This window comes from Hyposmocoma kahamanoa, unplaced genomic scaffold (genome assembly GCF_003589595.1).
Source record: "Hyposmocoma kahamanoa isolate Upper Pololo Valley unplaced genomic scaffold, ASM358959v1 119, whole genome shotgun sequence".
NCBI lineage: Eukaryota > Metazoa > Arthropoda > Insecta > Lepidoptera > Cosmopterigidae > Hyposmocoma > Hyposmocoma kahamanoa.
This window is the reverse complement of record NW_020653409.1, coordinates 1453997-1472174: the sequence shown is the minus strand read 5'-3', so window position 1 is coordinate 1472174 and position 18178 is coordinate 1453997. Positions and strand designations below refer to the sequence as shown.

General features: G+C 36.1%; 1 protein-coding gene across 1 annotated transcript in view; it reads right to left on the bottom strand.

The window, feature by feature from the left end:
• The window catches only part of LOC113239987 (chitotriosidase-1-like), a 173833-nt gene that overhangs the window by 21725 nt on the left and 133930 nt on the right, over positions 1-18178 (bottom strand). The window contains exons 6-7 of the mRNA XM_026477178.1: positions 2120-2243; positions 153-334 (exon numbers count right to left, since the gene is read on the bottom strand). Coding sequence (XP_026332963.1) covers positions 153-334; positions 2120-2243 — 306 coding nt within the window. The remainder of the gene's footprint in view (positions 1-152; positions 335-2119; positions 2244-18178) is intronic.

Sequence of the window (18178 nt, the reverse complement as noted above, 5' to 3'; positions counted from 1 at the left end):
TCGAACTAACCAAATTTGAGGAAAAAATCCTGAGTTTTATGACGCCGATCGAAGGAGAATGGTGAGGATTCCATCTCATTGTCATTCGATTCCAGCATCATGAAACTAAAACTCCAGCCTAAAAATAATACTCGTTTCATTGCCTTACTTACCAATAATCAGCTTCTCTTTAGGAGCTCCCAATTTGACCCATAAATGGGCAGCATGGTCAACAGACAGCTGTTTCCTCCACTCGGAGTCTGATGATGGAGCATACAGTGGGGCGTTGTGGCCAGTCTCTCGTTCCCATTTTCCGTGAAAGTCGTATGCCATGAGATTAATGAAGTCGAGATAGCTGTAAAAGATTTTTCTGGTTATTGCGATTCATGTTGGGTTTATTTTTAAAGAACGCGTCCTGAATTTAAAATCTTGTTTATCACAAAAGATCAACAAAAATGTTCAATAACAACGAAAGCTTCTATTTTAAGTTCTAAATTTAACATTTATTAGGGGTTTTCTTTAAAAGTTAGATTGTAACAAAAGCCTTTTTTGTGCTGAGCAAAGTATAGAACTTAATTCATGACAATAAAGACTTGCTTCAGTGAGGTCGTTAGAAGTAATTTTAGATGAAAAATTTGTTTAATGAAACGAATGAAACTTAGTAAAGAGAATATTATGAGTTTATAAAGAAGAAAGAAGTTAAGTGGGCGGGGTATGGCCTTCGTCATCAACCCAGTTATACGTCCCATTACTGGGCATGAGTCGCGTCCGAGTTCCATGCAAGGGTTTAGGCTATAGTCCGCTACACTGGCCCAATGTGGGTTGTGAACCTTCTTGATGTTTTTAAATTCTGAAAACTCAGTGCTTGAGAGGCAGTTGATCAAACCATTATGCTGCCACGGCTTTTTCCAGGGTATGAACTTGCGACGACAAAATCGTGTCCGCAATGTTCAATGAGCAATTCTATATATATGGGGTGCCTCTTAAATAAAGATGATATAATAATAATAACGCAACAACTCAACATAGCCCCGCACTAGGAAATCCTGTGTCGCGGGTGCTATGGACACACACATGGACAACCACAAATTACACCCAAACTCACGAGAGAAATAAATGTAGGCCATACAAATATTTCTACCGGCCCGAGAATCGAACCCGGAACCTCTGCGTAGCAGTAAAGCATGATAACCGTTGGGCCACGGGCCAATTAAATATATGTATTACGTTAATTTCTAATTCTACGTACATTTACCAATGTTTAGTAGCGCTATGAAGGAATATATCGTAATAAAACCTATGCGTTGAGGAAGGTTGCAGCCCTTGGAAGACGTGTGAAGTCCCCAACCCACACTGGGCCATAGTAGAGAGATATTTTAGTAGCAGTAGAGCTCCTTGTGAAAGAGTTCGTCTAGGGAGGTACTACCAGCTTGCCGCCAACCAGTAGGTAATGTGAGCATTATTGTAATCCGGTTTAAAAGGGTGCTGGTGAAATTACAGGCACGTGGGACTTGTCAACTTACGTCTCAGCATGACAGGCGCAGTGGCAGTGCCTCACAAATCCCTTGCGATTTAAAACTCTGAGTGGCACAGGTTCCCTGCAATTACTATAGGCGAGCGTGTCGCTCATACCAGACACACGAATTGTTTCTCCCGTCACTCTTTGTACCGTAATGAAATAAATACAGTAGGCACTGATAATAAATATGTTTTATTTTATTTCCAATTTCATTTTAATTAATAAGTTTAATTCAATAAAATAAATCCATATCCAAAATTTGAAGATTTTATGGTAAATTAAAAATAAAAACTTAAGTTCAGAATAACCCTATTCTTTGGTTTGCGGTAATATTAAACATAACTGGTTGATATTTTTTCCATCTCAGCCGTGATTGGGATTTGTAAAGAGCCAGAAATAATAATAATAATAAATGAAGCGCTCTACAAAAATGACAGTTCGATAATTGATACGTATATACATATACAATGCGCGATGGCTATTCGTGAACTGATTTAAATGAAATGACAACAATGTAAAGCGCTGATGGAGTGCAATGTCAGTCGTAGACCGTATAGATCCGAAAAAATAAAATTTCAATTAGAATTAAACTTACTCTATCTACTACGTCCTTGTACTTACCTAGCAACAGCAGGGACGTCATATCCACTTTTGATGTTATCTGGGCCGACGGGCACGGCAGCTGTCAGCAACAAACGAGGCTTCTTTTTCTCCTGGGCCTCCGCTTCAAACGCTTCGCGGAGCTCTGAAACAAAGTTAACGGCGTTATCATTATTTATTCAATTTCTTTATCTTAATCTGCTCTATATTTTTAAAAGCATTCAAGAAACACTCGCAAGTATTTTCTAAATAGGGTATCCATCTATTCATGTGCTATGAACCGAACAAAGTAAGTGCACTTTAAGAAATCTCCGGGGTTGCTGTATGTACACAGTTTCTCCATTCTGGGAAAATGGAACAAAAGTAGCATGGATGCGACCTTACATAACAAAATCCTTAAGCTAGTACGAGCACGAATAAAACAAGGAATTACTGCTATTCTACCTATCCATCCGACCGTGTTCGGTAATGGCCACCACTTTGACTCCTAGTAGAGTTGGCGCATTAGCGTCGTCAAAAGTTTCCTTATCGGTTGTTTTCGATTTCCATGGGATCCCCTCATCAGATTCTGAGTTCCTGGTGACAATGGGACTGTTACGTACTCCTTTGTACATTTTATACTTTTTTCTGGTTGTCATGGTGACGACGGTGACATTTGTTGATTACATGTACTGTGTCAAGTGAAAAGTCGTCTTTTATTTGCGGAATTTATTTTTTTAAACTGTGATAGCCGAAATGACGGCATAACAGCCACGTCAGCGGCGGCATCGGGGACCACCTCGAGAGTATATCCTTTCAAATAAAAAAAAAACATTTTCAAAATCGGTCCACAATGTGAGTACACGACGTGTTCATAAAATTTGAGGATTTTTTCCTCAATTTCCATGAGATCTCCTCAACAGATTTTGACTTGGTGACAATGGGACCACCATGAGACTGCACCCTTTCAAACAAAAAAGGAATTTTCAAAATTGGTTCACAATTGACGGAAAAATCTTAAAAAGTACATAAAACACACATACAGCACGTATAAGCTACTCCTTTTTTTGAATTTGGTTAAAAAAGGCAATTTCCAAATGAATACTATCATTATTAAAGCCTTACATTTAATATCAAAACATTTTTGAATAACACACTGATCAGACGAGTCACGATACTAAGTGCAGAAATTTGATATAATTTCACATCGCCATGGTCCTAAATAATATAGATTTTTTTTATTAGTATGAGAAAAAGTTATTGCCATAACGCAAAATCAATTCTAATCTATTCCGTTGTGTTTCTAATGGGATAAGTCTAATAATAAGTCACCCTGTACAATTTCACTCCCAAGACCAAATAACCCATCTTACAATGGTGACAAAATTTTCCATAACAGTCGCAGTGCCACTCCGAACTAAATCTACTAAATCGCAAAGATCTGAGGGGCACTGCCACGGCGCCCGTCCCCTTACCTTTTAAAACCGGAACTCAGTAATCTGACGTAATAGTTTCAGAGTTATTCAATGATAAAGATTTGCTTGAAAAGTCTGTATTGTCAACCCTACATCATAAAACACAGCTGTTTGGAGGCAACTACCGGGAGGTACTCAGGGCAAAAACTTTGTCGTTGATCAGCACCCCATCAATCGCTTTCTTTGATCAGTCATCATGTGAACGATGATTAATTATGCGGGTATTTTATTGTATTACTTTGAGCGTAATTAACACCCCTAAATTCCGTGTTTGACGACCCAATATTTACATTTACCGAATAAATGCACCTCTCATAGAATATTCGGGCGACATGTTGTTTCTGAACTATGTGTGGTCATAAACTACCTACAACGACTTGAGAAAAGTAAAGTTTTCTAAATGACCCTATCAGGAGTTTAACTCATATTGCCTGCATCATAAGATAAGACTAACTTAATAAACCTAACTATTTAAGTAAACACGTCCTACAACATGCGTCAAGTACCCAAATTACAATAGTCTCATAACCCTTAATCCGGCCCAAACGTAAAATAGTAAATTGAGGCAGCCAATCACGTCACTCATAACCGCTTAGAGATTTCGAGATGGACACTTGATACCTGCTGTCTGTTTTTGGTAGCATAATCGGGAGATCGTTTCTTTTGTACTAGTCTATTTTTCAATCCATTGGGAAATAGTTTTAAATTACACTACAAGAATTTACCAACTTTAAAACGAAGAGTTCATTTTAATGAGATCAACATTTAAAACTAAAATTTCTGTTTACTTGAGCTGAGTAGTTGAAATTTTAATAAATGTAATGTAAAAACTTAGAATAATAACGCATAGAAACCTAGTCCGCACACGCTAAGTGAGGCAAATCGAAGCGCGCCAAAAGGGCCTACATGAGCGGGCGGGCCTTCAGTGTTCAAGGTCAACTTGCACCGCGAACAGATCAAGAATTTTAGCTAAAAATGACGAAATGTGCGAGTGTAAAAATACGTCAGACAAACATAAAATTGATACTAACAGCACATTCCACAAGGAAGTAACGCGATTCAACTTGTATTTTTATGTAAATATTCACTAAAACCGAAAATTAACCTACTATTAAAACTAGCCTACATGAATTAGATTTTTGCCTCACTTGTGACAGTTCGTTTGATATGAAACTATCATTCTATGCGTTATTATTCTAAGTGTAAAAATAAATAAATCTATTTTTGGAGGTCTGCAGACCAACTCCAAGGTTCGTTTTCTTATTTTTGATTAAATTTGATTATTTATTACAATTAATTAAACGACCTGCATTTACGTTACTTTTACAAGACGATTATTGCGAAACCTATTTCTTTATCATAATTGTCTTTTTAAAATTAACATTTAGATATTTAATAATCAATGATATCCGACGCGTACGCCGGCCGTCGCCGCGCACATCTCTATGCAATGTTGCCAATTAAGCGACTTTGTCCCTTTATAAGACGATTTGACATCAAGAGCGTCTTTTATTTGTAGCAACAAACAAAATTTTATATTTTTTGGCGCGTATATGATTAAGGTTTAATCGTTTAAAATTTATTATTATTCTTGTCTTAGAATTCAGGAGTCCTTTGCCTGTACTATGACCATTCTGTTTAATGATATTTGCTTTAGTCTAGTACTACTTTTTCATTCATAAATTAGTTCAAAATGCCTGGTTGTGTGGTAACTCGTGGCCTCATGTTTTTCTCGCGTTTACAACACAAAACGTTTACTTATTAATTTTTGGATTGTGACAGCAACTTATTGGAATAGTGCTGTTTATAAGTAGTGTTTGTGTTAAGCAAGTAAAGTGTATTAGTATATTTGTGTGGAAAACCACATCGGCGTATGTTTTTTAATTACCTATTACCAAGTGAGAACTCTTATTTCTTCTGCGAGTGCCAATGACACGAACGCCGCCTGTGGGGCAGTAGATATACTGACACGATTGATTCGCTTAGGGTTGTTGCATCGCGAAAGGTTTAAATCTGGACGAACATTTTTCAACTGCTCTGATTTTACATTTAAAGTAAATAAAACTCATGTATGTAGGGTTCTTAACGTGATATTTTTGGCTTTGTCGGTCGTTCCGTTCTAACCTGTACATAGTACACGTGTAGAAATGAACTGTGTTAATAAGTGTCATAATTGTACTTTGTTTCCATTGGTGCTAAAGCGGTATTATTATCACTAATTAAGACGTTGTTATATACATAATTATGTATAAATTTACGTCAAAATAAAGCATAGTGAACATAACGACGTTGCTAGAAATATCGTGCAACGTTTACCGAGTTCCAGTAAGGCAACGCCTTGAGGAATTTTTGAAAGGAGCCTCTAATTTTAGCAAGGACAATCAGTACTTTGTATTGTTCTAGGTTAGCGTAGTGAGATATGCTCTATTATGGTTACTTAAGGTGTTTTTCTGGACAGTCCCACATTATCCTACATAGGTTTTGTTTATAATGCTCCTCCCTGTCAACCTCTTGGTTATGTGGGAATGGCACTATGACCTGTGCGATCTAACCCGCACAGGGACCATCTAAGTCAGGTCCTAACCCCGGATCAGCCCGTTGGCACCGACTCATCCAGTTCTCTGCAAGGCTAGTGCTTTAGATGAGCCGCCCCAGGTGCAAGTACAGCACCCTCCCTATTTAACAGATAGGTACCGGAGCTCTAGGCACGCTCATTTCCCGTCGTTTACTAACGGTTGCCATCGTTAATCTTTGCCTTAGTTAGCGTTTTCCTGGACAATGAAAAATAAACCTCTCTTACAACATATACCCTCAGTTAAAAACCAAAATTTAGCAGGTTCTCTGTAGTATTTAATGAGAAATATCTCCACATAAAAATTATGTGCAAAGATAGATATTTCATTTTTAAATGATATGTTTTAGACTTTTATCACATCGTCATTTTCCATCAAGTGAGATGGAGATCAAATGCGCACTTGTTTTTCATAAAAAAAAGTATAACGCACAGTAGCAAATAGGCTTGAGTAGTTCATGAACTAAGAACTATTAGGAATGAGTTCCTTATAGTTCTTAGTTCCGGAGTTTTCAATTAAAATTCCTTTAATGTAAGTTTTCAACTTAGAAAATGATAATCTTATTATATTCACTGGTGAAAACGTATACAGTTCCCCATAAAATAACCGTTTACCTTAGTTAAACGAAATCGTGGTACCATGAGTTTGAACTTAGCTCTATGGTTAATATTATGGATATCTTCTTTTTTAATGCATATATGTATATTTTTACGAGCATACATTATATTTGAGTAAATGTACTGCTACGCCGCAGTCATGACACCAGTCTCCTTGAACTTTTCTCTGAGAGAAACCCTAGAACCTAAACGGTCCACAGTACACGTGTCTTTTTAGTTCAGACGGAATGGGACCTGTTTGCAGAGCCAAAGACGGGAGGAGATCTTATTAGTTCACCTGTCTTTTTAGTTCCTTTAGTTCACAAACGCGAGGCGAGATGAAGCAAACGAGACAATTAATGGACTATCATGGCCTTTAGTACAAGTTCGAGGGAGATGCAAGATTGAACCGTTGCCAGCTCGTGTCATCAGAATAATAATAAAATTGTAAAGAGGGAAAACAATAAAACATTCCTATTTAAACGAACTAATTGGGATCGCTCCCTCTACAGACCGAGCAGGCACAAGTGGGAAACGATTCACCCTAGACAACACATCACGGAAATCTCCTACACCGTTCCAAATAGGAAGCAACTCTGGGTGCAACCGCTGGTATACAATAACCCTTAACTAACTAGCGATAGGTACTAGCTGAGAGCGATCTAAATCGCTGTTCCAAATCCAGTACTAGATGAGGTACAAGGTAGGTATTAGGCTCCTCAGATCATGTTCTAATCGCAGACGCAGCGGTCATTCCGCGAGTGAAAATCTAGACAACGCGATGCAGAATGCTAATGCCATCTCGCGGTGCGCGATGGAACTAATTTATGTTGTTGCGTAGTATGTGATTTTATTACAATAGTAAATACCTAAACCATTTGAATTAGCAAAACAGTGTGTCCAGCTTCTCCTCCGGTGATTCTCCTTGAAGTAAATAAACATTTCTTACATTATGCATAATTATAACTATTTTATAAAAAAAAAGATAGTTGATATACATCTATTTGTTAAGTTTTATTCGAATCGGTTAATGGAAAGTGGGTGAAATCCAACAAACCGATTTATCCCCTAATTTGCCACCATTAATGATATTTTATTTAAATTTAAATGGGACCGCTACTGTGGCAATCATCGGAATTGGTTCACAAACGTCGAAGTAAACGCGTAACATTCACAAAAAAATACAGTCGTATTGAGAACCTCCTCTTATTTGAAGTTAGTTAAAAGTAATAGATTACTTGGCAACGATTGTCTTGTGACCCACTTGTCGGCTTTTCTTTCGGAGAAACAGGAGCTTTACAATTATAACTTTCAGTTAACCGATTTCAATAAAACATGGCACATAAATGTAATTGGAGACCGCGTTAACGAAACAACGAAAGCCGACAAGCAAACTATTGCGGTCGGTTTTTTTTCTAAAAGTAATTATTATTATCTCTAAGACTTATCTAGAATTTTATTTCGATGTTATAACTCAAGCGTGTAAACAATTATGGGAAAAATGTTTTTCCTATTGAAAATGTAATGAAAACAGTTTACGAAATATCCAAATTGTTTTTTTATGCCGTATTCCGTTCTAACACAATAAAAAGCCAGAAATACCGGGATTGCCTCCTACTACTTTATAAAAAAATATATTTAAAAAATTCACGGACCAATTGGCTGACCCAAAATCTTCCACGAACCCTTGCCCGTACTTATAGCTTACAATGGAAAAAACCTGCATTTGACACCTTGTCGAACTCTATTTAATCCAAATAACTTATCTTTAATATTTAAGTTGTTATAGTTGTTATACTGATCTCCTTCATCGTTATCCCGCCCTTTTATTACCTTCCTTACTGGTTACTGGCCAATTACTTTAAAAAATTTTAAATCTTTCTAAAGGAATTTGTCCTTTTTCCTTCCACTGTTCCTACTTTGGTTCATTCTATGATCACTCCCATCAAAATTCCGGATCCCTATGTGGTGGATATTCCCACGATTTGCACGAAGCGTCTAATAGAATTTATATGGCGAGCGGTTAGGGAGTAGAATTCCTTGCCTGGGGAGTTGTTTCCCGAACGCTGTAACTTGGACCTTTTCAAGGCGAGAGTGAATAGGCATTATTTAGTTGTGCATGCTACATCGTCGACCTCATCGTCACTTTCCATCAGGTGCGATGGAGGTCAAATGCGCACTTATTAAAAAAAAACCATTATGTCCACATTTAACTGTCAAATTCGAGTGATAAAACTGTCGTTTTGGAATTTTATCACAATAACTAACATGACGAGCTCCGTGACGCTAACAAAAGAACGAATGATACTAGTGCGGTATCTTATCCATTCAGTACCTCCTGAAGTGTTCCCCTTGCGCTATAACATGGAGTTCTTCAAAAGACGTGTAAACAAGGTTCTCCGGAGTCGGCAACGCATGGGTGATGCCTCTGGTATTGCTCGTGTCCATGGGCGACAATAACCACCTCCCATCAAGTGGCTTGTCTGCTCGTTTGCCTACTACTTAACATAAAAAAAAAAAAAAAAAAACCTATTCGCAATAAAAAATAAAATTTTAATATCAAGTGACGGGACGAACAAGTCGTGCGCTTGATGATAAGCTACTTCAAAACCGGAACACAGTAATGCTGACATTACTGCTTGGCGGCAGAAATAGATAAGGTGGCAGTATTAGGTACTATAAAACTTTATCAACTGTAATAAATATGTCACAAGGAGGTTTATCACATATTGCATGCGATATACTACCGTGCTATGCATGCTGTACGGTTTCTCGTACCAGAGCATGTAAATCGCGAGACGGCTTCACAAGCTTTCGTGTACCTTATAGATGTATGGGATACTTTCCATTTTGTAGCCTCTTTTTTATAGAGATTATATGACTTTAGTCCACCTCTTATAAGAGACCCGTACTCGTAAAATCAAACACAAACATACATTTATATACATATATGGCTTTAACTATAATATGTTATACTTACATAACATACATGAGTGTATTTTAAGTTTCGCAACGGCAAAGGGATCATGGAGGATGATCCACTCCGTGTAGACTCAGACATTCTCTTTGTTAGCTTTGTATGATTTAATTTGTTCCCTTGTTAGAATGAACGAACATTGCTCTCAATGGAACCCTATTGAAGAAAATCTATTTTACATTTATCTTACAAATAACTCTTTGTTGAAATTTGTACCTTACGTTATTTATATGTCGTTCAATTTTGTAAAAAGTGATATATTTGAAAACCGAATATATTTGGTAACCAAGGAAGAGAACAGTTTATTATATACAGTTAATACTATTTAAATAAGAGGTAGATTTGAATCCCTTGAGGCGATGTGTACCTATGATTTTAATATCTATCCGTATTCCGTTTTTTTAACATTAGAAATAAGGTAAACAAAGGAGCTGGGGGCCTACTACAACCTCTTAAAACAATTTTACTTTCACCTTACATTGACTTTTCGTACCATGACGCGCTCAAAGTAAGCTTATTATAATGTTAAAACTGTGATGTTTTATTGGCAGCTTTGTTCATTCATTCACTCAGTTCGTATTATGACGCGACTTTAACATTAAAGTAGTACTGTTCTTATGTCAAATTTTGCAATCTTAAAATAGTTACTCGGACGCAGTGGAAACAGTATTATTTTCGAATTTATTGTCTAAGTATTGATTGGTAATTATGAAAAGATAAGTTTAATTTATTTATTTACGTAAATCTTTTCAATATTTTGTTTATTTTTTTATTTAATAGTACATAGGAAATCATTTCTCGTTAAATAAAAATACGCGATGTTTATTTCGTAAAATTATGACAGCGACATTATATGCTCCTTGGCGACACTAACGGTTGACACTAGACTATAATTCCGAATTCAGAACGTGACAATCAAAACTCAGCTTGTTTTATTTATTTTTCTTCATGAAAATGCGGAAAAATAATTGAATACAACGTAATTTTAATAGATTTTATTAGTACATACTTTTCTTTTTTTAACCGTTAAAATTCTCTAAATGTGAATAACATTAAGTACTTAAACATTATACTACGATAAGACGATTCAGAACACAAAAAAGAAAGAAATGGCATTATATAGTTCCTACAGCGTTATTTCTTTCCTATTTTTAGTAAGGAATAGACAATATTGGGAAATCATTCGTTCTTTCAATCGCTTTAGCAATAATCTTTCCTCTAAGGCATAAATACATTAATTGGTTAACAGGTTTGTCATGGTCCAAATTCATGATCATTACTCATGATGTTATAATAAGCTTATTTTAAGCTTATATTGAAATAATATTGTTTTTGGAAAGGTTATGTTAGGCCTGTTTGTAAACATTTTTTTTTTTCCATAAATTTATAACAAAAATGGAATGATTGTCTTTTTTCTAGTTCTACTTAAGCATTGAAAACAAAATTGTGAATAGACCTGCAGTCATTACTTGCTGGGTCTTGGTTGATCTTGTTGCTTTGCTTATAGTTAATAAACGGTCAACTGTAGTTGCTATAACCTGCGTATGCAACACAGTTCACTTTTCTTATTATAGGGTGCTAAGTCCTTTTCATTAGTTCGTTTAAGGATAAATACCCTTAAATGCTAAGGGTATAAAAATTACACTTCCGAAATTAGTAACTTTGTCGTTATAAAGTAGTTTACGCTTGTACAAAATACTCAAACTCAAATAATTAAACTCAAATTACTAACCTTTTTAATAACAGTAAAGTTGAACAGAAAATATATAAAAAGTCAGCACCTCAAAACAATAACAAAAATACAATAAGAATATAAGATAACGCGACCAATTAAAATACCAAATATGTAAAACACTTCTTATCGTGGAACACGACCACGTTAATTTAGTTGTATTAATATATCGTAATAACATACATTTAAAAAATACGATTGTTTACTACCTCTGCTTCTCTGGGTCTTTTATTGTGCAACATTTGTAATAGAATGTAAAATATATATTATTGTCAATTGTTAATAAGATTCAAATACGTCTCCGTGAAAAAAAAAAAAGAAATAGTTTTGGCTGTTGTCGAATGAGTTTCTGATCGTGCTCGTTAAGAAAGCTCTTTGACGTTTACTTTTAATGTAAAAAAAAAGTATGGGTTACGCATTGACTTACAATAATATGGACGTCGGGTCCGCGCTAAAAAGTGTCCGCACTTGTAAGGCGCTAAAATCGTATACAGAGCGCCAAACTCCGCTTTAGTCTTCATTTGTTCGACTGACAGCGCGATACTGCGATGACATTACAATTTAAATTTCGAATAGGTTGACTTGGGACATTTTTTTTGTGGATTTGGTATTAGACCCGTCGTCCATTTATTTGTAAGTCAATGGGGTTACGTATATTTGTGAATATTTATTGTGTGTTATATTCGAAGCTGACTTGCTGTGTATGGCTAGGCTGTGACGGATGCTGACAGACGGCGGGTTAGTGTCATTATATTTAGCAGATTATGTCACTTGATGTCAACGACATGTCTTGACTGGCGTAATAAAGAGAGTCTCGTCTCTTTGGACCCTTTGTTTTGTTTTCAATCTGCCTTAAAGGTACTTTTCAAAATATACCATTATATAAAATTAATAGCATATCAATATACAGGTTGTTCAAAAAAGACGTTGAAATATTTTTTAGATTATGAAACCGTCGAATGATAAAACTTTAGCCAGATTTTAACTGTCTCAGTGGCCGAACGGTGTTTTGTGGTTGTCTCTTTTCAAGCAAACCAATTTTTTTTTTATTTGGGAAACAAACAATTTACAATTTGTGTACAAGTGCAAAAAAGTTATCACTTAATCCAGCAAAGTTTCCACTAATACACATAAGTTTAAAAAGAACGAAAAAGTGCTTGCCACGTTTTTTAAACACAAAGAAAATAATAAAACGGACACATAAAAAGAAATAAACTAAAAAACAAATAACATAAATTATTGTTCATAAATTGACCTCACAAATGATTCTTATTGTACGCATTAGAAGCTCTAAACAAGAAAGCGTTACTTAAATATTTGGTTTTACAAGCAGGCACACAAACACACTTTTCAAACGAGAATTAAGGCCAATCTATTCTTTCTTTCTCTTCAAACTTTCAGACCCATGGTTACGGTTAACTGACATGCGACTATTAATGGAGAATATTGATTAGCTTTTGAAAGCTAAGTAAGTCATCTTGTCTGCAGCACTTACCAACGACGTGCCAATATGGATTCCAATAATCGACACGTCCCGGTTTATAGTATGTAGTAAAATAAAATACTTTGTATAAGATAGCACTTAATACATACATCATGTATAAAATGACTACTCAAATGCAATAAAATCAGTCATCTACCATACGAAGACTTATTCTATTCCACATTATATCCTACGTAGCCGTCTTCGCTCGTTTACGATAAAAATGTCTGATCAAATAAAAGATCTCTGTTGGTGAGGCATTAAATCGGGTTAAAAGCCATTAACGCCCGAAATCGAGGGCAAAAACTATTTACAATTGAATATTTGTTGTAAATCGAGTTTCGTTTAAATTTAATGATATTATTACAAAATCTTTATTACTTTCTGATCTAAACGATCCGATTTGTCTTTCTATTAAATCGATTTGCTTGAAAATCGCATTGAAGTAAATCGATGCAAAAAATCGTTAAATAGTATGCACGTCAATCGATCATCACAAAAATTTAATCGTCATAAATAAATCGAATGCATTCTTATTAGTGAGAATCCGCAGAATTGAAAGGTGGGTATTATGTGGAGTTGCGTCTTTTTCGTCTGAAAACGATTTTTCATATCGAAATTTGTTATACGTATAGAATGATAGCAAATTCCGTATTCGTCGTGTCTGCCTACGATTTGGTCAGAAATGGGTCAAAACACAGCGCTTTGAGTTAAAGCCCGGGCGAGTTGATTGCGTTTTATACCGCTGCCCTTCTCTGGGCATTACGAGAATACCATTATGTTACACCCTGTATTGGATAATTTCACTTCAGAGTACTAAAAAAAACCGACCACAAAAGTAATTCATCCCCTAGTTGGCCACCCTTGGAGGTGAAATATTTTCTTCAAATTTAAACGAGATCACTTCTGAGGTACTTCTTCCCAACAAAAAAAGAATCATCAAAATTGGTTCACAAATGCCGTTATCGCGTAACATACGTACAAAAAAAATACAAAAAACACAGTAGAATTGAGTACCTCCTCCTTTTTGAAGTCGGTTAAAAATAGAACTTGTAATAATAAACTTGAAATTAACTGTAAAACTGTTATGAGATTCCGCGTTATTTCCCGGAAATCCCTCTGTAGCGTCTAACATAAAACTTGAATGTGCTATATTCAAATGAAATATGGTAGCATTACAATGTTGCTAGTTATATCCCGTGGATATGGCTGTATACAATTTCTAAGCATACAACGTAAGTAGTACTAGAAGTGTTTCCCAACATTAGCCACCCATTAAGCGTCAGCTTATTTTCTCTTATCAAAAATTCGACTATATAAGTTAGATTCAGAAAGTTTTTCCTCCTTTGTTGACGTAAGTGGTCATTACAACAAAATACAATAAGGGTCGGACTACACTTCACATGGGAACGCAAAACTGGAGCGTGCTGACGGCACTCCATATAAACATGGACATTTTTGTGTCTTGGATACATCGAGTATATAACCAGAAATGGAGACGATAATTTGTTTGAAAACTATTCTGCCATATCATTACGGTGACAACTGCGCCCCGATTAGCCAGTCCGAATTTGAAACAATTTACGGGTGAACGGACGAAAATTGAAGAATTACATATTTAATATTTAATTACCGATGAAATCCGTTATTATCCGTTTGTTTCGTAATTGGATGTTTTGCTGTTTTTCCCACAACGCCGAAAGGAACAGCCCCCCATAGTTAGAGATATTATCTTTATTACAATAAATATAGTATATTTTTATAATATACGGAGACACACACACAGGTCAGTTGTTGGCGCTGTACTATTTCAGCTTTCTAATATGTGATTTCAGTGCAAAGGAGACTTGATATTTAAAAGTGGTATAAGGCACATTTGCCTGATGAGTGATGCCAAGAATGGATGGCCCTTATTTCGTCTATATTTCTGGTTATATACTCGAGGATTGGATACAAGCAACCGATAACTACATATTCTATTGTCATACAACTTATATGCAATCGACCACTATACGCGCAGACTCAGTTTCCAGTTACTTCCACTGGAGGCACACAGCGATTGCCAATCGAAGTGTACGATATACGCAACAAGGAACTGCTGCAGTCGTGGCTGTTTTGCCTGTAAGTATTGACGGAGATGACGTTACTGTCGACGTATAATCAGCACAGCAAAATAAGGGTCGTATTCTAGAACTCTACTCAATGCTCAAGTCAGGATTTGATTAAAGTTTAAAGCACTCGAAATCATACTCAAGTCCCTGCCATTAGGGTCGTATTTCCAGTGCTTGTGTTTCCAGCGCAATCCTGACTTGAGCATTGAGTAGAGTTCTAGAATACGACGTCTTTCTTCATCGACATCCATCGTGACGCCGATGCAACACTTGGTTACTAGAGTAATCAACGCCAATAAGTAGCAATCAGCGCCTGTGTCCAGTTGCCGTCACTAGATCTAGTACTGTGGAAGCGTAGCTGTGGTTTTAGCGTAGCGAGAGGTACTTTTTAATAAGAAACGAGGAATATATTCATAAATAAAGATTTATTGCGTGTGTACAACTCAAGAGTACGTCTTGAACGCGATGTTCTTTTTACCACAATGCTCTGTTGTTTTATCTAATTCTAAATACAAACTCACTTTTTTTTAGACCATTCTAAATACAATTTGTGCAGCTTGTACAGTAGTAGTGTACAGTACCCATGATTTCCTGTGGAGGTAACCAAAAGTGTCTGCGTTTGCGCAGCGCCTTAGATTCAGAGCAGTGTCAAAGTGTGCTAATTAGTAAGGTTAACCTTTAACGAAACTTGAGCGCTTTCTGCATATTAATATTGATCAGTAGTAATACGCAAAGTTACAAACAAACTCACTTTCAGATAAACGGTATCTAAGTGAATATCTTAAACCACCTACAAAGTTGCAATACAAGTAACTTGAATAGAAATGGCTTGTTGCCAATGCCTGGATTTTCCGCAAAGATATTTTAATGGGATTAGAAACAGTTAGAGAAATGTTATCAGCCGAATTTATGTTTGTTTCGAGAATATTGTCTTGCACAGTAGCCAACATGCCTTTAGATACCTGACGTGCAATGTATAGAAACAGAAATAGATGACTACGCGGTTACGCAAGAATATTTCAAGCTAGCCTCGGTTTATTGGTTAGTGTGAGGTAGATTTATTAACCCGATTATGAATACTAACAGCGTTTATCATAAAAATTAAAACGAGTCACCGGTAAGAAGCAGTAAAGACTTTAGCTAGATCAAATGGTTCAGATATTTACCAAAAAAATTACGATTATGTAAAATCCTGAATAAAATAAAAGTCTATAACGAATTATAGAAGAAAATATCTAACTTTGGACATAATTTTTATAAGGAGATAGTTCTTATTATATATGTAAGTATTTATGTATCCTACAGCCACGGATCAACCACCAAAACATATTGAGAGCCACCACTCAAACATATTGAGAATAAAGCAGTGCGTTATGAGCAAGCGATCGTTCCACTCGCGGATGTACCACTGGTCAAAATGGCCGGAATACAGTTTGGAATTCTTGCAATTTGGAATTTGCAAACTTATAAGAGTTGCGTTCAACAATATGTCATCTTGAATGATATTAGCGCGAAAGAATATCCAACGGGCAAAAAGAGGAGAGCCATCCTTCTCAGTACACTCGCCGAACGTACCTATAAGTTAGCAGCAGATTTAGCACGCCCCAAAGCGATTGAAGACATTCCCTACGAAGAAATATACACTTGTAGACGTACGTTTCATACCGAAGCGTGTTGGATTTCCTGAAAGACATAACTTCTACACAGCTATTCAACAACCTGGAGAAACACACTCACAATGGGCAGCGAGGCTACGTGGATTGTCAGAGCATTGCAACTTCAAAATTGTCGAAGAAACGCTTCGCGATAAATTTATAGTGGGGACCCAGCCATGGATACATACATATTTACATATATAACTGTTTTATTAAGTACTTAAGAATGTTCTCTGTAGAAAATTTGCTAAATTTCGTTTTTCAAATGATCAGTTTTACGGCTAGTATAGAAGATTTCAAATTGTGCTTGTTCTTTCGTAGGTAAGCAAATTACACGTTATTGCACGGATTAGAAGACCACGTGTCTTCTTCTCCTTATCGCATCGAAGGCATCCCCTACAATGCTTTCATCGTGATAAAAGGATTTGCCAATAGCATTGACTTACAAATAAATGGACGACGGGTCTAATACAAAAACCACGAAAAAAATGTCCCAAGTCAACCTATTCGAAATTTAAATTGTAATGTCATCGCAGTATCGCGCTGTCAGTAGAACAAATGAAGACTAAAGCGGAGTGTCGCGCTCTGTATACGATTTTAGCGCCTTACAAGTGCGGACACTTTTTAGCGCGGACCCGACGTCCATATAATTGTAAGTCAATGGCCAATAGGTATAAGGTACTCGCCGATTGTTGCCAGAGGTACAGGAAAGAGTTACCTATCAGTATTCTGAAATAACATTTTCCAGAAATAACGTTTGGTCGAAATTTCATAACCTCGAAAGTAATTTTGAGAGGAAAATGTTTTTTCTTTTAAACCTAACCTAACCGAATCTAATCGTGTCTTTGCGATAAACATTCAACATATCCTGAAAGAAAAACTGTTTCGTTATAATTCGGTTTTCGGTGTAATGAAAATTCGAATAAACGTTATTTCGGACAAAAAAATTTTCGGCTTTTTGATAGGTTACCTGTGTGGGGAGGCTCAATTCGTATATCCAGCATAAATGATGATTATGACTGGGTATTTTGTAAGTTTCTTTTTTAACTCCTTTTTTTCTCGTGTAGTGCAGTTGTAGAACAGACTTCCTTCCCATGTCCAGTCTAGCCCGTCTATCGCTTCTTTCAAGAGAAGGTTGAAAGCGCACTTTCTTGCTGACCTCTCTTAGTAACCATCTTATTGTATTTTTTTACGTACTTATTTGTGTATACATGTACCTATGTATATATTTTACACTATTTACATATTGATGCTATTTATTATGATTCATTATAATATTTTTGAAGTAATGGTATTTTTTTAATGTACTTTATTATATGTCTTCCGCACTTTCTCTTGCACGCTATTGCCCCTTTATAACCTTAGCTCTCACTGCCCTGGGTTGGCTGGAAGAGACCTCTTTTAGAGATAAGTCCACCTTTGTTCACTTTCTGTTAATCTAATATTTCTGTTGTATTTATTTGGTGCAATAAATAATATATATATCTCAGTTTTAGCTA